The sequence below is a fragment of the Aplysia californica genome, unplaced genomic scaffold (assembly GCF_000002075.1).
Source record: "Aplysia californica isolate F4 #8 unplaced genomic scaffold, AplCal3.0 scaffold00071, whole genome shotgun sequence".
Taxonomy (NCBI): Eukaryota; Metazoa; Mollusca; class Gastropoda; order Aplysiida; family Aplysiidae; genus Aplysia; species Aplysia californica.
In genome coordinates, this window is record NW_004797341.1 from 1,737,931 (window position 1) to 1,754,436 (window position 16,506).

Below are 16,506 nucleotides of genomic sequence, written 5' to 3' on the forward strand. Positions count from 1 at the left end.
GGCAAACTTCAAATTTTCCTACCAATTGAAAAAGTTTGGTGTGTCCTGCGCGCTCAAATGACCTTATGCATTTGCGAGCGTCGTCAAACACTTACTCAAAAACATATAATATATATATATATATATTAAATCATCTAGTAGACGGGACTCCTCTCTGCCAGTCAGGGCAACCCGGTTTGAGAGGTTAAGAATACAGCATCACAAAAGAAAGACCGGGAAGCTCAATGAAAATGTCTACCTACTCCGGCATAGAATTCGAGTCTCCTGCCTTCAAAGGCGAAACGCATAACCGTTACGCCACTGACAACAATAGGAAAAGAATAAGTATACAAAGGATTTGACCTGGGTCATCCGCATCATAGATCAGCTTGACACTAGTCGAGCCAAAATGGCGCCTGCTATACGGAAGAATGTCATCACATTATTCTTTGGGCCATTTCTGAAAGTTGAAAAAAAGTTCAGTATACCTGGCAGTCGTTAACGTCAATACTAAAGTTCAAGAACAAAATGTACTGATAACACTCTATCAAGAAACATTCTGTAAGCATCAACAACTTTAAAAAAAGAAACTTCTATATCTCTTATTACATATCAGAAACTTCTATTTCGTTGCGTCTGCCGTAGCTTAAAGCTGCCCACCAGCTAGTCTATAATATACTTACGGAGAACTTAACTTTCGTTGTACATGATTGCCACGAAAGGTTAATAAAAAATGTTTTGCTGATTACGCTCTCGCCAAAAAACTATCTAAGTAATCTACATTCTGTAATCATTACGAACCTTGATAAAAAAAGAACAAAGAACACTCAAAAAGTGAAAAAACCCAAACAAACAACATATTACCATTTGCATTTCATAACAGGAACTTGTTTTTAGTTCTTTCACCCATTGGAGTCTAAAACTGCGTTCACACTATCTACAAACTGAGATGGGAGAAAGACTTAGAAAGGAAGGAGGAAGAGTAGGGAGGGACATGAGTATGGAAGGAGGGTGAGGATGAGTGAGGAGGGAGGCTGAATAAGGAAAAAGGGTGAGTACGAAAGGAGGGTGAGTAAGGAGGGAGGGTGAGTATGCAGGGAGGGTGAGTATCGGGGAAGGATGGGTATGGAGTGAGTTAGGAAGGAGGATAAGAAAGGAGAGAGGAGATTGAGGAGGGATGATGAGTATGAAGGGAGTAAGGGAGGAGGGTGAGTGAGGAAAGAGGCTGAGAAATTCTGTGAAACAGCCAGCCGCATCAGAACCAAATAGATTCTGACGGAAGCCGTTGTCTAAGAAACGTTGAATCTCTGCAACATCTATATCGCCTGCAAGCTGTTTAAACATACCAAAACCTGAACTAAACATTCACTCGACATAAACTGAAAATGTGTATTGTGTCCTGCGCTCTCATATGACCCTATGCAGTTGCAAACGCCGTAAAAAATTAGATTGAAAAAAAAATGTTCAGTTTGGTAGGAATTTAACATTTTGCCTGGGAGGCAGCCAAAGCCTACTCTTATCTATTTTAAGAGCATCAGGGGATCTTTGACTAGCGCAACTTGCAAACAGGTCTTTCGAGATTTTCTGCCCTTATCCGAGAAGGCTCGGTATTAGAATTTCTTACCAATCATCAGATCAGTGGTGTAGACAGTGGCGGTGGGTGGACCAAGATTTGGGTGGGGCTTAGGTTGCTTCCACTTCTTTACCACCAAAAAGCAAGCAATAAGAACAAAACAGTGATGATTTTTCTATACTTACGGCGAGCCACGGCATTTTGAGAATCATTCAAACGAGAAGAGTTACCTTTGTTTTTCCATCTCTTGGTTCTTAAAGTTAAGCTCTTCTGGATGGTGGGGACGAAGCAGTTTCACCTCCAAATTTCTCTAATTAGTTTTTATCTGAAGAAAAAGTTGCCTTAAAAGTGGTTTGATGTAATAAATAACTGTTAAATCTCAGCGGCACAAACACACAGCATTCCAAACACACAACGTCTATGAGGTGGATTGGGTCGTGTTGTTGCAGAAAATAGAACGCGCCTAACAAAGGGGGTGGGGGTGAGGGGCTCAAGCCCGTAAGCCCTTCACTACCCACCGCCACTGGGTGTAGATGAAAGACAGTGGCAAGCAGCAGCCACTGATAATAGCTGTAGAAAGGCTGCAGAAAGACTTAATTTTTATTGTAGATTGATATGTTTCAGCAATGAAAGGGTTACGCACCGGCTTATCTTTATAAAGCCAGTCCGTCGAGGACAGGTCGTGCAGAGGGCAAAACACATCTGTTGTCTTCAGGATGTTGTTCAACATGTTCCCTGTTCTTGTCTTGATACTGTCGGCCTCTGTCGCTGGTGAGTTTGTTACTTTGTATATAATATAATGATAATAACAATAACAATAATAAAAATAATAATAATAATGATAATAATAATAATAATAATAATAATAATAATAACAATAATAATAATAATAATAACAATAATAATAATAACAATAGAAATAATACTATTAACAACAACAACAACAACAACAACAACAACAACAACAATAATAATAATAAAAGTAACATTAATAATAATTACAGTAATAATAATAATAGTAATAACAATAATAATAATAATAATAATAATAATAATAATAATAATAATAATAATGATAATAATAATAATAATGATGATAATAATAATATTCATAATAACAATAATTATAACTCATCATCATCCTCTGCCGGATCTGCAACAGACATCGGCTCTCATGGTTCTCCTTTAATTCCTTTGCTCGGATGCTCTTAGAAAGCTATGTTTCCCTGATCTTTCACCGTTACCCATTTCTTTTGGTTCCCTAGGTAGGTTTATCTGGCCTACCCCTGCCTCGTTTGCCTTCAATGTTGTCAGTGAGAGCTAGATGTTCAAGACCCTTATGTCTATTCAGGTGTCCCTAAAAGCTGCACTTATCGTTTCCTGATTGTTTTTAACAGTGAGCGCCCCACGTGAGCTTCTTCAAGCACTACCTCATTTGATTTCTTTTCCTTCCATGATACTCTTAGCAGTCTTCTATAAAACACATTTCTGTTGCTTCTATTGTGTTTTCACTGTCTTTAGTGATTGTCCAACATTCACAGCCATAATATAGAAGGGTTGCCCGTACATAGCATTCCAGAACTGTCATTTGGGTGTTCATTAAGATGTTTCTATTTTTCAGGATTGGGCTCACTTTATTGAAACTAGCCTTAGCCATTGTAATTCTCCATTTTATGTCTTTGGAAAATTTGGTATCAGATGGTATCACATTATCCTAGATATTAAAACTGTAGGACCTGCTTTATCTTGTCACCTTTGCTAATGAGATTACTTTCATATTGAATTTTAATGAGAGTAATATATATAATTTAATTTTTTAATGTATACCTGCATGTGTTTTTACGGTCCTGTACAGCCAAGGAAAATTCCCCTGTGGGATAATAAAGTACTATCTTACATTACAACAGTATCTAGAAGCGATTGAAGGTTCTTTTTAGTCTGCTATTAAAACTGTGTAATCGGCATATCTGATGGTATTAATATTTTTTCTGTTTACTTTGAGACCTGGATATTCTTCTATGTTTCTAAGGATTGTTTCACTGTACCTGTTAAAGAGGTCTGGTGACATACCACATCCTTTCCTCACTCCTCTTCTACTCTGCTTATATTCACTGTATTCTCCTTTAATTCGTACAGCAGCGTTTTGGTCCCAGTACAAATTCCTGATAATTCTTAGATCTTTTCCATCAAAGTGTAGCTTTTCCATTATTTTGAATAGCTCATGTCTAACTTTATCGAACGCCTGGAACTACATCATTCCATTGACATTGTTATGGTGAATATGTAAATATAGCATTTCTGGAACATTTGTCAGGAACAAAGCGAAATTGCGTTTTTTAAATCCCTGGTCTTACACTTTTTCTCAGTCTTCCCATTAGTACTGGCAGCAATATTTTTGTAAGATGACCCATTAGTTTAATTGCTCTAAAATAACCATAATAATAATAATAATAATAATAATAATAATAATAATAATAATAATAATAATAGTAACAGTAATAATAATAATAATAATAATAATAATAATAATAATAATAATAATAATAATAATAATAATGATGATAATGATAATAATAATAATAATAATAATAATGATAATAATAATAATAATAATAATAATAATAATAATAATAATGATGATGATAACAATGCCAAGGAAAAGAAGAAGAAGAAGAAGAAGAAGAAGAAGAAGAAGAAGAAGAAGAAGAAGAAGAAGAAGAAGAAGAAGAAGAAGAAGAAGAAGAAGAAGAAGAAGAAGAAGAAGAAGAAGAAGAAGAAGAAGAAGAAGAAGAAGAAGAAGAAGAAGAAGAAGAAGAAGAAGAAGAAGAAGAAGAAGAAGAAGAAGAAGAAGAAGAAGAAGATCTGAAGAAGAAGAAGAAGAAGAAGAAGAAGAAGAAGAAGAAGAAGAAGAAGAAGAAGAAGAAGAAGAAGAAGAAGAAGAAGAAGAAGAAGAAGAAGAAGAAGAAGAAGAAGAAGAAGAAGAAGAAGAAGAAGAAGAAGAAGAAGAAGAAGAAGAAGAAGAAGAAGAAGAAGAAGAAGAAGAAGAAAAAGAAGAACAAGAACAAGAACAAAAACAAGATAAGAATCTAAATAAGCAATTAAAATGTGAAAGAAGCTATTCAAGAAACGGCACAAGTCAGGAAGGATACTTTTTTTTAAAAACAAGGGAAGATGGGAACTCCTCAACCTGTTTGCTGGGAGAATTCCAACCAGCATAATATAGAGCAAACAGATCCACTCAAACTGTCCAGAGAACTTGAAACTTCACTCAAAACCATCCCAAAGAACAAATCCCCAGGACCAGATTGAGGTCACACTGGCAGCCATAAGAGCCTGCAGAAACACCAATGCACTGTCGCTGAATGGGGCGAATTTTCAATAGGGTCTGGAAGCTAAGGAAATGTCCAGAAGACTGGCAGAGAGCTATTTTTGTGACCCATTACGGAGAAAGAAAAGCAACAAGCTCGACCGCACAACGTACAAGGGCATTTCTGTGTTACGTCATGCAGGGAAAACATACAGGAACGTATTAAAACAGCCGATAAGACTTATCTTAGAGAAAAACTTGAGCGAAGCTCGTTTAGGATTCCGAAAGGGAAGAAGTGAAACATAATAATATACTGTATTCGCATTACGACAGCTATGCGAGCGAACCGTTGAACACGACAAGGAATCCGGTGTCGTCTCCGTAGATTAGAAGAAAGCTTACGACATAGTAAACCACACAAAACTCTGGAAACCATTTTAATAGTACAGCGTAAGAGGACAACTGTTACACAATGATACAGTTATTTAGACCACAAGTAAAAGCTAGGTAAAAATAAAAGAATGCAATACAGACTGGTTCAAAGTAAAATATGGAGTATGGCAGGGATACGTTTTTATCCCCCTCCTGTTTATAATCTTTATGGACACAATAACAAAAGACGTAAACCAAAGACCAGAAAGCGTCAATGAACTTCTATTCGCAGATAACCACTTTCTTATTCATCCAAAACAACAAAGCCTCCAAAACCACACTACCGGACTGAACAACAACTTGAAAGAATTTGGCTTGAAAATTAGCACATCAAAAATAGAAGTTATGAACATGAGCCGAAAACATATTCCCCAGAATACCCATGTCAAACACTATTTCCTATCAGCTTGCACTCTTTCTATCTCATCCAAACACCCCCAAGGATATAAAGAGACAGGATATCACTTCAGTATCTATACTTACATTATGATACAAGCCAGACCTAGATATTGAATAAAACCCATGGAAGCAAAATCACAGCATGCGAGATGAAAATATGTCTCCGCAAAACCCTTACAATCATAAGACAAGACAATCAGAGAGCTAAAGAAGTAAGAGCGGCTATTAGCACTGAGTCATGTCTGTATTTCATTTTAAAAAACAGAAACTATAATGGTTTGGCCACCTGTTACGCCAGCCAACATCGAGAGCCTAAAATATCCAGCACTCAGGCTGTAAAATAAGAAGTAAACCACACAAAATATTTTTTCGTTTTAGTAGAGGTTTTACGGCGCTCGCAACTGCATAAGGTCATATGAGCGCCAGAAGATTAGAGGTGTCACAAGAGAGTAACAAACATACAAAAAAAGAAAAAGGGGAGATAAGGACGATAGATGGTTGATAGGAAAGAAGGAGCAAACCACACCAGAGCACCCGCCAACCACCCACCACAAAATATGGATTGAGGGAGTCAAGGAAAACCTGATAAAATGTAATATCCCAATAGAAAGAGCTGCAGAGCTGCATAGAAAATCGCATCTCCTCTCTACGTTTAACGGTAAAAGAGGATGAAAAAGAACTTACTTTCTACTTCCTTACATGGTTGTAGAATAGACATTATTGCAGGAGGCACAATGGCATAGCTACCGTGGCGTCGGTGGCCTAGTGGTTAGGCTCTCGGACTCGCAACCGTAAGGTTGTGGGTTCGAATCCCGTCAGGGACCTGGCGTTGTGTCCTTGGGAAAGGCACTTTACACGAATTTTCCTCACTTCACCCAGGTGGGAATGGGTACCCGGCTATAGACAGCGAAAGATCTTGTCAGTTTGTTAGTGTTTGAGCGCTTAATCAGCTGCTTGCACTGTATGCTTCCCGGGAAGCTGAGAATGTTTTGGAGTGTTCTATGGTCTGCTGGGGTAATAATATAGTGTAAAGCGCATAGAGCCTGCTGTTGAGCGGGGATATGCGCTATACAAATGCTATCTATTTGTATTATTATTACCTCTCCCTCCTCTTCAGGATCCATGAAAAGGTCTGCTTGCTGATCGTGCCAGTTTTCAGCAGGTTGGATATTCTTCTGGTTTTTCCACGCAGGTTGCTGTCTCTCCCCGACCCTCTAGAGACACCAGCTTTCCATTGTGTGATGTGGTACCTTCATTTTCTCTGTAGTCGTTGATTCATTCTGTCAATGCTGACATGGCTGTTGGTGGATCTAAGTGCACAGTGCCGCCAATCTCAGCATTACCGGCCAGCTTATCTGCACGTTCATTGCCTTGAAATCCTGCACGGCCAGGGCTAACGGTCCATACAATCCTTGTGAGTCTGCTGCTAGGTATTGCTCTCGGCAGTCTGCATGCATCGTGTGTGTCTTCACTTTTTCGAGGGTACTCATCGAGTCGTTGACGAGGATGGCAGACTGAAACTCCATCGCCTTAATCCAGTTAGGGGCTTCTGGGATCGCTTTCATCTCCATGCACATTCTAGACGTGGTTATACTAGTGGCAGCAGACAGCTCTCTCTGTATGACCCCGTTTACACGGGCTCTGAAAGCCCATCCAGATTTGACTCAACGCTGTACTGAAACATCTGTGAAGTCGCCCTGTATATTGGTCTCCTCTGTCAGCGTCTCTACCTCAGCACTGGCTGCTCCCTCAAGCCGCTCTCGACATTCTCTGCCTAAGGTTGCTACCACTCGAGTATACTGCCCAAGTGTGTCAGTGACGCTGACCCACGCGCTTCCCCTTCCGATGTCTTGAATTTTACAGCATTTAGCCAAGGTCGTCGTTTCCTCATTCATCCGTTCAGTTCCTCTAAGCAGACGTGTGCATACAGTTTGAGATCTGTCAAAGAAACGGCAAAGATGATGAAAAAGTAAAGTAAAGTAAGTAAAGAAACCATCGTCATCATCCCCATCCTCTTCATTATCCTCGTCATTATCATCATCATCAGCAGCAGCACCATCATCATCATCATCATCATCATCATCATCATCATCATCATCATCATCATCACCTTACAAGTAAACACTCTTCCACGTTGACATCTTCTGTATGCTTTTCTCTAACAGATTCTACGAGTTCAGCTCTTGCTACACCTAGCCATGGGGTAGACATAGAAACCTCCCACAACCAGTTTCATGAGGGACTCACCAACCAGCTGATAATCAACTGTACTTTCACGCACGAACATGGCTCTAACTTCAGCACCATCTTGTCGCTGATACTATCCAAGACGGCTTCTGCTAACGCCTCTACCTACAGGTACTTTTATTAAATTAAGATATGTCTAATAGATTAATCAACGTCATGCGTTTCTATGTCTTCTATATGTATATAAATAATCTATTACATGAGGTATGGTGTTAGATCATAATAGTTGTAATTTTACAAGTTTGAGTACCAGGACCTGGCTGACTTTTTCAAATTTCTTTTCAACTCAGTTTTCTTCACAGGCAAATATCCAGAGGAGTGGACCAAGTCTAAGATATTTTATTATCATCAATGCCTTCCACCCCTGGCACGGTATAAGCCACACACAGGCTCATTCCATCTATCTCTGTATTTGGCCATCTGTCCCAGCTCGTTTCAAGTGAGCTTCATCTCTCTCGTGTCTCTTTTCACACATCTCCGCCATGTTTCCTGTGGCCTACCCCTGCCTCGTGCTCCCTGTGGGTTCCACTGCAGCGTCTGTCCTGTGATGTTTACGCTGGGCTTTCTGTAGGTGTGTCCCATCCAACACCACTTTTTTAGTCCCATTTCTACTTCTATATCTTTTTGTTCTATTCTTTCCCACAGCTCTTCATTTCTTATTTTATCATACCACCTAATTCTTAGGATATTTCTCAAACATTTGTTCATAAAAGTCTGGACTTTATTCAGTACTGTCTTTGTTGTCTTAAAAAGTTTCGCAGCCGTAGAGGAGCACAGACTTGACATGATGTTAAATTTGAACCAAAAAAAAGAAAACGTAAATGGTGTAAATAATTATAGGGGCATTAGTTTACTGAATCATCAGCATCATCATCACCATTGCCTTTCTCACCCTGCACCAGGGTATAGACATGGGACAATTACTTTCCAATTTTCTCTATCCTGGGCTAACCTCTTGATGCTATTCCATGTCTTTCCACCTTAATTCACATCAATTTCAGTAATTCTTTTCCATGTTGCACGCGATCTTCCCCTTGATCTTTTACCATGTGGAAAGGGAAGCGCATAGACTAAATAAATGTAATTTTGTGCTTTAAAAAAGTAAGACAAATACAGAAACAATTGCTTTCCTAAAACAGATACATTGCCTGACCTTCTGAAAGTATGTCCAATCCATTGCCACCGTTTTCTTCCTACCTCATCTCTGACTGGGACCTGTTTTGTTTTCCTTGACACTTCCTCGTTGATGACCATGTCTGTCCATCTATTCCTCGGTAACTGTTTTAGACACTTGTTCAAAAAAACCTGGATCTTCTCTATGCAAGTCTGTGATGCCTTCTATGTCTCATATCCATACAACAGGACTGATTTCACATTTGAATTGAAAATCCTCAGCTTTGTTCGAAGTGAGATACCTCTGGTCTTCCAAATCCTATCTAAAGATAAAAGCTGCCTGTGCTTTTCCAATGCGGGACTTTATTTCAGCACCTGTTACTCCCTCTCTGTGTCAATTTTACTTCCAAGATAGCAGAAGGATTCAACGTCTTCTAGTACATTTCCTTCTAGTTCCTGCAGTTTACTAAATGTTCTTGATAAATTGTTTCAAATCATAGTGAATAAAAGAATACAACAATGGTGTGATGAAGGTAACCTCATCCCTGAACCCCAGGCCTGTTTTAGACGAAACTATTCTACCATAGATAATATATTTTCGCTCCAATCTTTAGTCCAAAAATGTATCTCCAAACCTGGCACAAGATTCTATGTATGTTTTTTTGACTTTTTAGAAGCGTTTGATTGGGTTGACAGAGAAAAGCGAGCGTTAGGACAGTATTACGAAGTCCTAGCTGTTCTGGACCAATATATGCTATTTTGAAAAAATATGTATCAAAGTGTTGTTTCGTCTGTTAAAGTCTGCATAGAAGAACGAAGATCCATGGAATGTTATATATCTGAATCCTTCCAATGCACATCAGGTGTCAAACAAAGCAGCATACATAGCACAATGTTATTCTCTGTGTTTATATCTCAACTCGAAAAACACCTTTCACAATCAAATACCCATGCTGTACAGGTATTGCCCAATTAAAATGATGGTATTTTATATTTAATGTATTCTGATGACGACTCATCATCATCATCATCATCATCATCATCATCATCATCATCATCATCATCATCACGATCATTGTTGTTAGTATTAGAAGGTAAAAGAAGACTTGCGTATTTGAAATTTTACTTTATAAAGCATATTATTTTTGAAGGTCTGGCTTTTTGGTCTTCATCAGTATAACACTATAATCATCATCATCATCATAATCATCATCATCATTAGTAGCAGTTGCAGCTGCAACAATAATAATAATAATAACAACAACAACAACAACAACAACAGCAACAACAGCAACAACAACAACAACAAAAACAACAGAACAACAACAATAACAACAACAACAACAACAACAACAACAACAACAGCAAAAGAATCACCATCACCGGCGATATCTGTGATGTTACAAGAAGGCATTTCGCCGTCTCATAAAGAAAACCTGAGTGTGAATCCCGTTTGAGGATACGATCTTTCTGCTAGAACGTTGTTTCCCTCTCAACCTCGGTTGACCAATTAAAAACTGAGGTATCGAAGGATGCTTAAAAACAATTAATAGAATGTTGAATTGTTAATAAAGATAGCATTTGTATAGCGCATAGTCACGCTCAACAGCAAGCTCTATGCTCTTCACAATCTATACTATTACCCCATCAGATCTGAAAGCATTTCAGAAACTAACTCAACTTCCTGGGAAGCATACAGTGCAAGCAGCTATTTATAGGAGCTAAAACACTCACGATTACGAGTCCGGTAGCCTAACCACTAGGCCCGAAGTGAACGTTCCTCCTTTTCAATAGGGCCCCAGGTCTAAGTTTAGTATTGTGGGTGGTTAGCGGGTGCTCTGGTGTGGTTTGCTCCTTCTTTCTGATCAGACATCTATCGTCCACATAACTCTTCCAAATAACTGTTACGTTCTCATACATTCTCTAATCGTCGGCACATAGATTACCTAATCTATTGCAATGCCGCAACGAAACTCTTACGAAATCTAAACAAACAAAAGCGATTGGTCCTCAACAGTATTTCCGTAATAAGTATACTATACTGTCTCTCTTTCAGAGAAGTTGCTTCCATTACGGCGTTTTCGAACGATAAAGTGGACGCAAAAGACACGATGGGAGCACAAGTGACTGGTCACCACAGAGTTGATGCTTATTCCTTCATCGCTCTAGAGGTACAGTACATGGATTGTCCGTCAATATTTTCTGAAGTGTTTCTGTTTCCGGAAAACAATTGTTTCTGTATAATATGTCATACTGTTTTCCAGCATTTAATTACCATTATTCAGTCAATGCGCTTCCTTTCACTCAAACAAACAAAACAAACAAACTTCATAAAGGTTTCTACTAATTCCTATACTTTTCCACCTATTCCTGCGGATATTTTGTCCCCTCCCCCCCCCCCCCCAAATGGATATACTCATTCAGCTAAGTAGAAGACAACTGCATGTACATACGTCAGGCTCACTATATAGACATAAGAGACGGCAGTTTACCCATGTTTGACGCAAAGGTTTTTCAATACCGGCTCCCCCTCAAATCCGTGCATTAATGTCTCGTCCCCCCTCCCCCCCTCTCTCTCTGTCTCTCTCTCTCTCTCTCTCTCTCTCTCTCTCTCTCTCTCTCTCTCTCTCTCTCTCTTTCCCCCTCTCTCTCTCTTTCTCAATCTCTCTCGTTCTTTCGCTTTCTCATTCTCTCTCTCTCTCGTTCTCTCTCTCTCACTGTCTCTCTCTCTCACTCTCTCTCTCTCCCTCTCTCTCTCTCTTTCACACAAACTCTCTATCTATCTATCTATCTATCTATCTATCTATCTATCTATCTATCTATCTATCTATTTATCTATCTATCTCAACTGCATATAGTGAACGATATGGTTTAGACTTTTCAGTTCCAACTTTACTTGATTTCCCTGCTTTTCTGCCCGTATTTTCTCTTCCGTCCCCCCCCCCCTTCCCGTCCAGTGGACACACCCAACACACCAGGTAGAAGGAAAGTACAGGTGTCAGGCTAACGGAATGGACAATGGTGGTCACCCGCTGTCTGTCTGGGCCGACACAGTGGTAGAAGAAATACCGTAGGTTCTTATAGGATGTTATATAGACGGTATTTGATGTTGTTGTTGTTGTTGTTGTTGTTGTTGTTGTTGTTGCTGTTGTTGTTGTAGTTCTTCTTCTTCTTCTTGTTCTTCTTCTTCTTCTTCTTCTTCTTCTTCTTCTTCTTCTTCTTCTTCTTCTTCTGCTTTCTCTGCTCAATAGTACTGTTACTACTGTCAGAACTGTGTAATTCTAAGGTTGACAAAAACGACAAGACGATTCGAAAGAGCACTAGAATAATTCATTGTTGCTACGGCAGCATGAACAACAACACCAGCAACAACAACAATAACAACAACAACAACAACAACAATAACAACAAAAACAATAACACCACCAACAATAATAATAACAACAACAACACCAAGAACAAAAACGACAACGACGACGACGATAACAATGATGACGACAAACGACCAAAGTCCAGAAATCGATAATGTTTAACGTTTTTCTTTTACTCGTACTCAAGATAATATTTCAAAGAAAACTTGTTTTGGACTTTCTTTATAAGAAGGAAATAAATATATTATAAGGAACTAATTTCTAGTCTTTACTTATTTACTTTATCCGTCCTCTTGTACCTCTAGGGCGTCAAGGGGATAAAGAGCTTCCTGTCTCTAACAAGTTTGATGGCCTGGCTGGGTGGGATATTGAATGTTCACACCCTTGCTCCAGGTTTTTCTTGGTCTTCCTCTTGCTTTGTACCCTGATACTTTCCTGTAGTAGGCTTTACTGGCAAGCTGGTTAGGTGCCATACGTGTGAGATGTCCAAACCACCTGATTGTTTGCCTTCGGATGTAGTGGAGGACAGGTGATGTTCCCACCATTTCTCTGATCTTGTTGTTTCTGACCATGTCCCGTCTGGTTTTATTGACGGCTCCCCTTAGACATCTCATTTCGCAGGTGGTTATGTTACGTTCCAGACTTTTTGTCTGGGTCCATGTCTGGCACTGGTAGGTCAAGGTAGGGATGGCGATAGAGTTAATGAGCTTGACTTTGGTCTCAATGGGGATGTTAGGATGTTTGAAGAGTGGGGCAAGCTGGTAGCTGACGCTGTTAGCCTTTTGTACTCTCGTCTCAATTTCTCTGTTGAGACGTCCGTCTTCTGAAAAGATGCTACCAAGATATTTCAACTCGCTGACTTGTTTCAGCGGATTTCCATCGATGGTGACGCTAAGGTTGCCACGTGTTCTGCTGATTTTCATCGTCTCTCTTTTGCTTTTACTGATCTTCATGTTGAGTTTTTCACATTGTGTATTCAGCCTGTCTGTGAGCTCTTGAAGTTGCTCTTCTTTCTTATATGCCAGGCTTTGATCGTCCGCAAACTGCATCTCATTCAGGTCTATCGTGTTGGGGTTTGCTTCTTTTATAAGTTTGTCCATGTATATTATGAATAGTAGCGGTGATAACACACACCCTTGTCTCACTTTAGATGACTCGTCAAACCAGTCTGTGAATCCGTTTTTGGTGCGGACTGTGCTCATACTGTTGGTGTAGATGGCTCTGATGTTGTCCAACAGTTGTCTCCTGATGCTGTACTCTTCAAGTGTTTGCCACAGTTTATTTCTATCTACTCTATCAAATGCTTTTTCCTGGTCTACAAACACGATTTCTAGTCTAAATGTTAAAAACAATGTTTCAAGTATAGGGTGATCCAAAATGATTATTAAACTTTACATCCTATGTACTAGATCTATAGAATGCTGTACGTAGGAACAGATCATATAATTCATTCAAAAGGAATTTATTTGACTTAAAATTCGTGAGGAAAACTAATATTTGAAAACAAAAATGTCTTTAAAAAAACAAACCCATCAACGCAAAAATGCACCAATTTAAAATATGTTGTAAGGAAAGTCATGAAATAACTGTTTTAGTTTGTGCGTTTTTATCTATTTTTAAATGTTTCCATCCCTGTAATATATGAACAAAATATCTTTTTCTCTTAGAGAGTTAACAAATATTTGTGAAATTCTGGAATTCCTAAAACCAGTGCTCTATTATGTCCTCCTTTGAACTCGACATATTCTACCGCGTCGTTCGTACTGTTCAGTGATGGCCAAACACCTAAGGACCTACCGAACAATGAGTACTGAAGACACATGCACACCTTACAGTATGGGGCTGTTTCTAGACCCAATATTGTGCATGGATGGGGTTGCCCAATAGACAATATTTGTGGAGTTAACATACATGTGAATACAGGTATGGGCTTTGCCAATGAACCAAATGACATCGAGGAAATGTTAACTTTTTTAAAGACGATCGAGAAATCATAAACTTAATATTGCTCTCCTTTGATCCATATCAAATTCGAGAGCAGGAAAATGGTACAGTCGTTGATGAAGATCTGCGTTGAGAATGTGGACCTTTGAGATATAGGAAATTCCTAGCGGCAGACAACATCAAAGGACAGAGGTCTCATGGGACTCATCTACTAAATTCTGCACATTGGTGACGTTTAAAGGAGTGCGAATATTGTGTGTGTGTGTGTGTGTGTGTGTGTGTGTGTGTGTGTGTGTGTGTGTGTGTGTGTGTGTATGTGTGTGTATGTGTGTGTGCGCGCGTGTGAGCGTGTGACCTGAAGACTTCATTTTGTCTGGGAAATTTTAGTTCTGATTCTCTACAGGTCCTAACTGATGGAACATTTCCACCCATTGCCGGTCCTATAAGAGACGGACGTTAAACTAGGAGGTCCCGCCTCTTAAATAACCTAACAGTGTTGATAAGGGTGTTAAATCTATACCATTTCATCGTTTATTCACCACCCATAGCCTCAAAAGGTCTTAAGGGTAATTTAACCTTTCTTCCGTACCGTGTGGGAAACTTCCGAAACTAGTTGTTGGCGAAATCATTTCCAATACAAAAATTTCTCTGTTCTTTATTAATCTTAACCATGATCTCAACAGGAAAAGTAACCTCAGAATAGCAATATTCTGTTGCTTTTTTATACTATTGTACCTTGCAATATGGCGCAATCGTTAGGACTTTTAATGGTACGCCAAATTTGAGCTATAGCGTCATGCTGCAAAAATGAGGACCTAGCTGAAAATGGGTTGCTTTTTAAGTGATATGTAGAGCAAAACTATTTTGTGGCTTTATCTTAAAATGAACATCAGCCGATTTCCTTTTGACTTCTAAATGGTGTGTATAAATCTTAAACACACAGCTTTAGTGTGGAGAAATACATTCACAAAAAAGTTGTAAATTTGTTTTGTTTGGGGTTTTTTTGGATCACCCTGTACACGGAACTACCATAATATGAATGAAAAATTATTCTGATATTGGATTAAGCAAATAAACTTCCTTTTTTTCTTAGAATCGGCTTTGACATGGTTCTTGACAAGTTAAAGGAAATGGATACAAAGATACAAGAACTCGACACAAAGGGCAAGGAACTGGATTCAAAGATAGACGCAGTAGAAGCAAAGGACAAAGAACTGGATTCAAAGATAAATGCAGTAGATGTCAAGGAGAACAAAACAGACGCAAAGATAAAAGCAATAGAAGCGAGGGAACAAGAAATGAACTCCAAACTGAACGACCTCAGAACTCGTGTGGAAAACTCCAAAGACGCCATAATTTCCACAACCACTAGCTATCGCGGCCACAACTACTTACTCTCTAAACCAATACTGGTTAACGTACATGAAGCCAATCGTCTGTGCCGGCTCTATGGCGGGTATTTGGCGGAGATCAACGACAAGCAAGAGTTCCAGCACCTTGCGGACTTCTCCAACTCTTCTGTGTCAGGTTCTGTTTCTACTGGCGTCATGTTGGGTGCTACAGACGAGGGTCATGAAGGGAGGTGGACATTTCTCACTTCTGGTGGCAATATGACGTCATGTGTGTGGGATGACCCACAGCCAAATGGTGGAGCAATAGAAAACTGTTTGTATTTATCTACAGGCACGAAGAAAATGTTTGACGATGCCTGTCTGAAATACTCTTCATCTTGGTCAGTAAGGTTCTTGTGCGAAGTGAACGCTTACATTTTGAAAATCTCGGAAAATGCCCCGGGCAAATGAAATAAAATTCGACTGCTTAATGTCAATGTGGCTTTCGTCTATTGGGATTGTTTTTCAGTAAATTGTGTCAGTAAAACATTGTTTGACCTCTTTATTTCCCTGTATTAGTTACAAGAGTGGCTTTGCCTTGGCAATGAGTAGTCGAAATAAATGAGCACTACAGATCTTATATAATGCCAAAACGTGTCATGACGAAAAAGAATAGGGTGCTCGTAAATTGTGGGATAATAGAGTTATTGTTAACATTTTAAAGCTTGTTCATTTGTTTTTCTTGTGATGAAAGAAATGCCAAACTTCTAGAACAGAAACGGAGATGTTTACAGAGATAGCAATGATAAT

At 39.1% G+C, this 16,506-nt stretch overlaps 1 protein-coding gene across 1 annotated transcript; it reads left to right on the forward strand.

The window, feature by feature from the left end:
• Positions 1-2,239: 2,239 nt before the first annotated feature.
• Positions 2,240-16,244, forward strand: LOC101858613. Its single transcript, XM_005093876.3, has 5 exons — positions 2,240-2,323; positions 7,856-8,048; positions 11,107-11,221; positions 12,008-12,120; positions 15,459-16,244. The coding sequence occupies exons 1-5, from the start codon at positions 2,269-2,271 to the stop codon at positions 16,165-16,167; spliced, it is 1,185 nt and encodes a 394-aa protein (XP_005093933.1). The 5' UTR covers positions 2,240-2,268; the 3' UTR covers positions 16,168-16,244.
• The last annotated feature ends 262 nt before the right edge of the window (positions 16,245-16,506 follow it).

Bases quoted from the DNA above. Each gene is read 5' to 3' on its own strand.
- LOC101858613 (XM_005093876.3), top strand. From the start codon at position 2,269: ATGTTGTTCAACATGTTCCCTGTTCTTGTCTTGATACTGTCGGCCTCT. The intron at 8,049-11,106 runs GTACTTTTATTA...TCTCTCTTTCAG, and splicing joins GCTAACGCCTCTACCTACAG to AGAAGTTGCTTCCATTACGG. The intron at 11,222-12,007 runs GTACAGTACATG...CTTCCCGTCCAG, and splicing joins ATTCCTTCATCGCTCTAGAG to TGGACACACCCAACACACCA.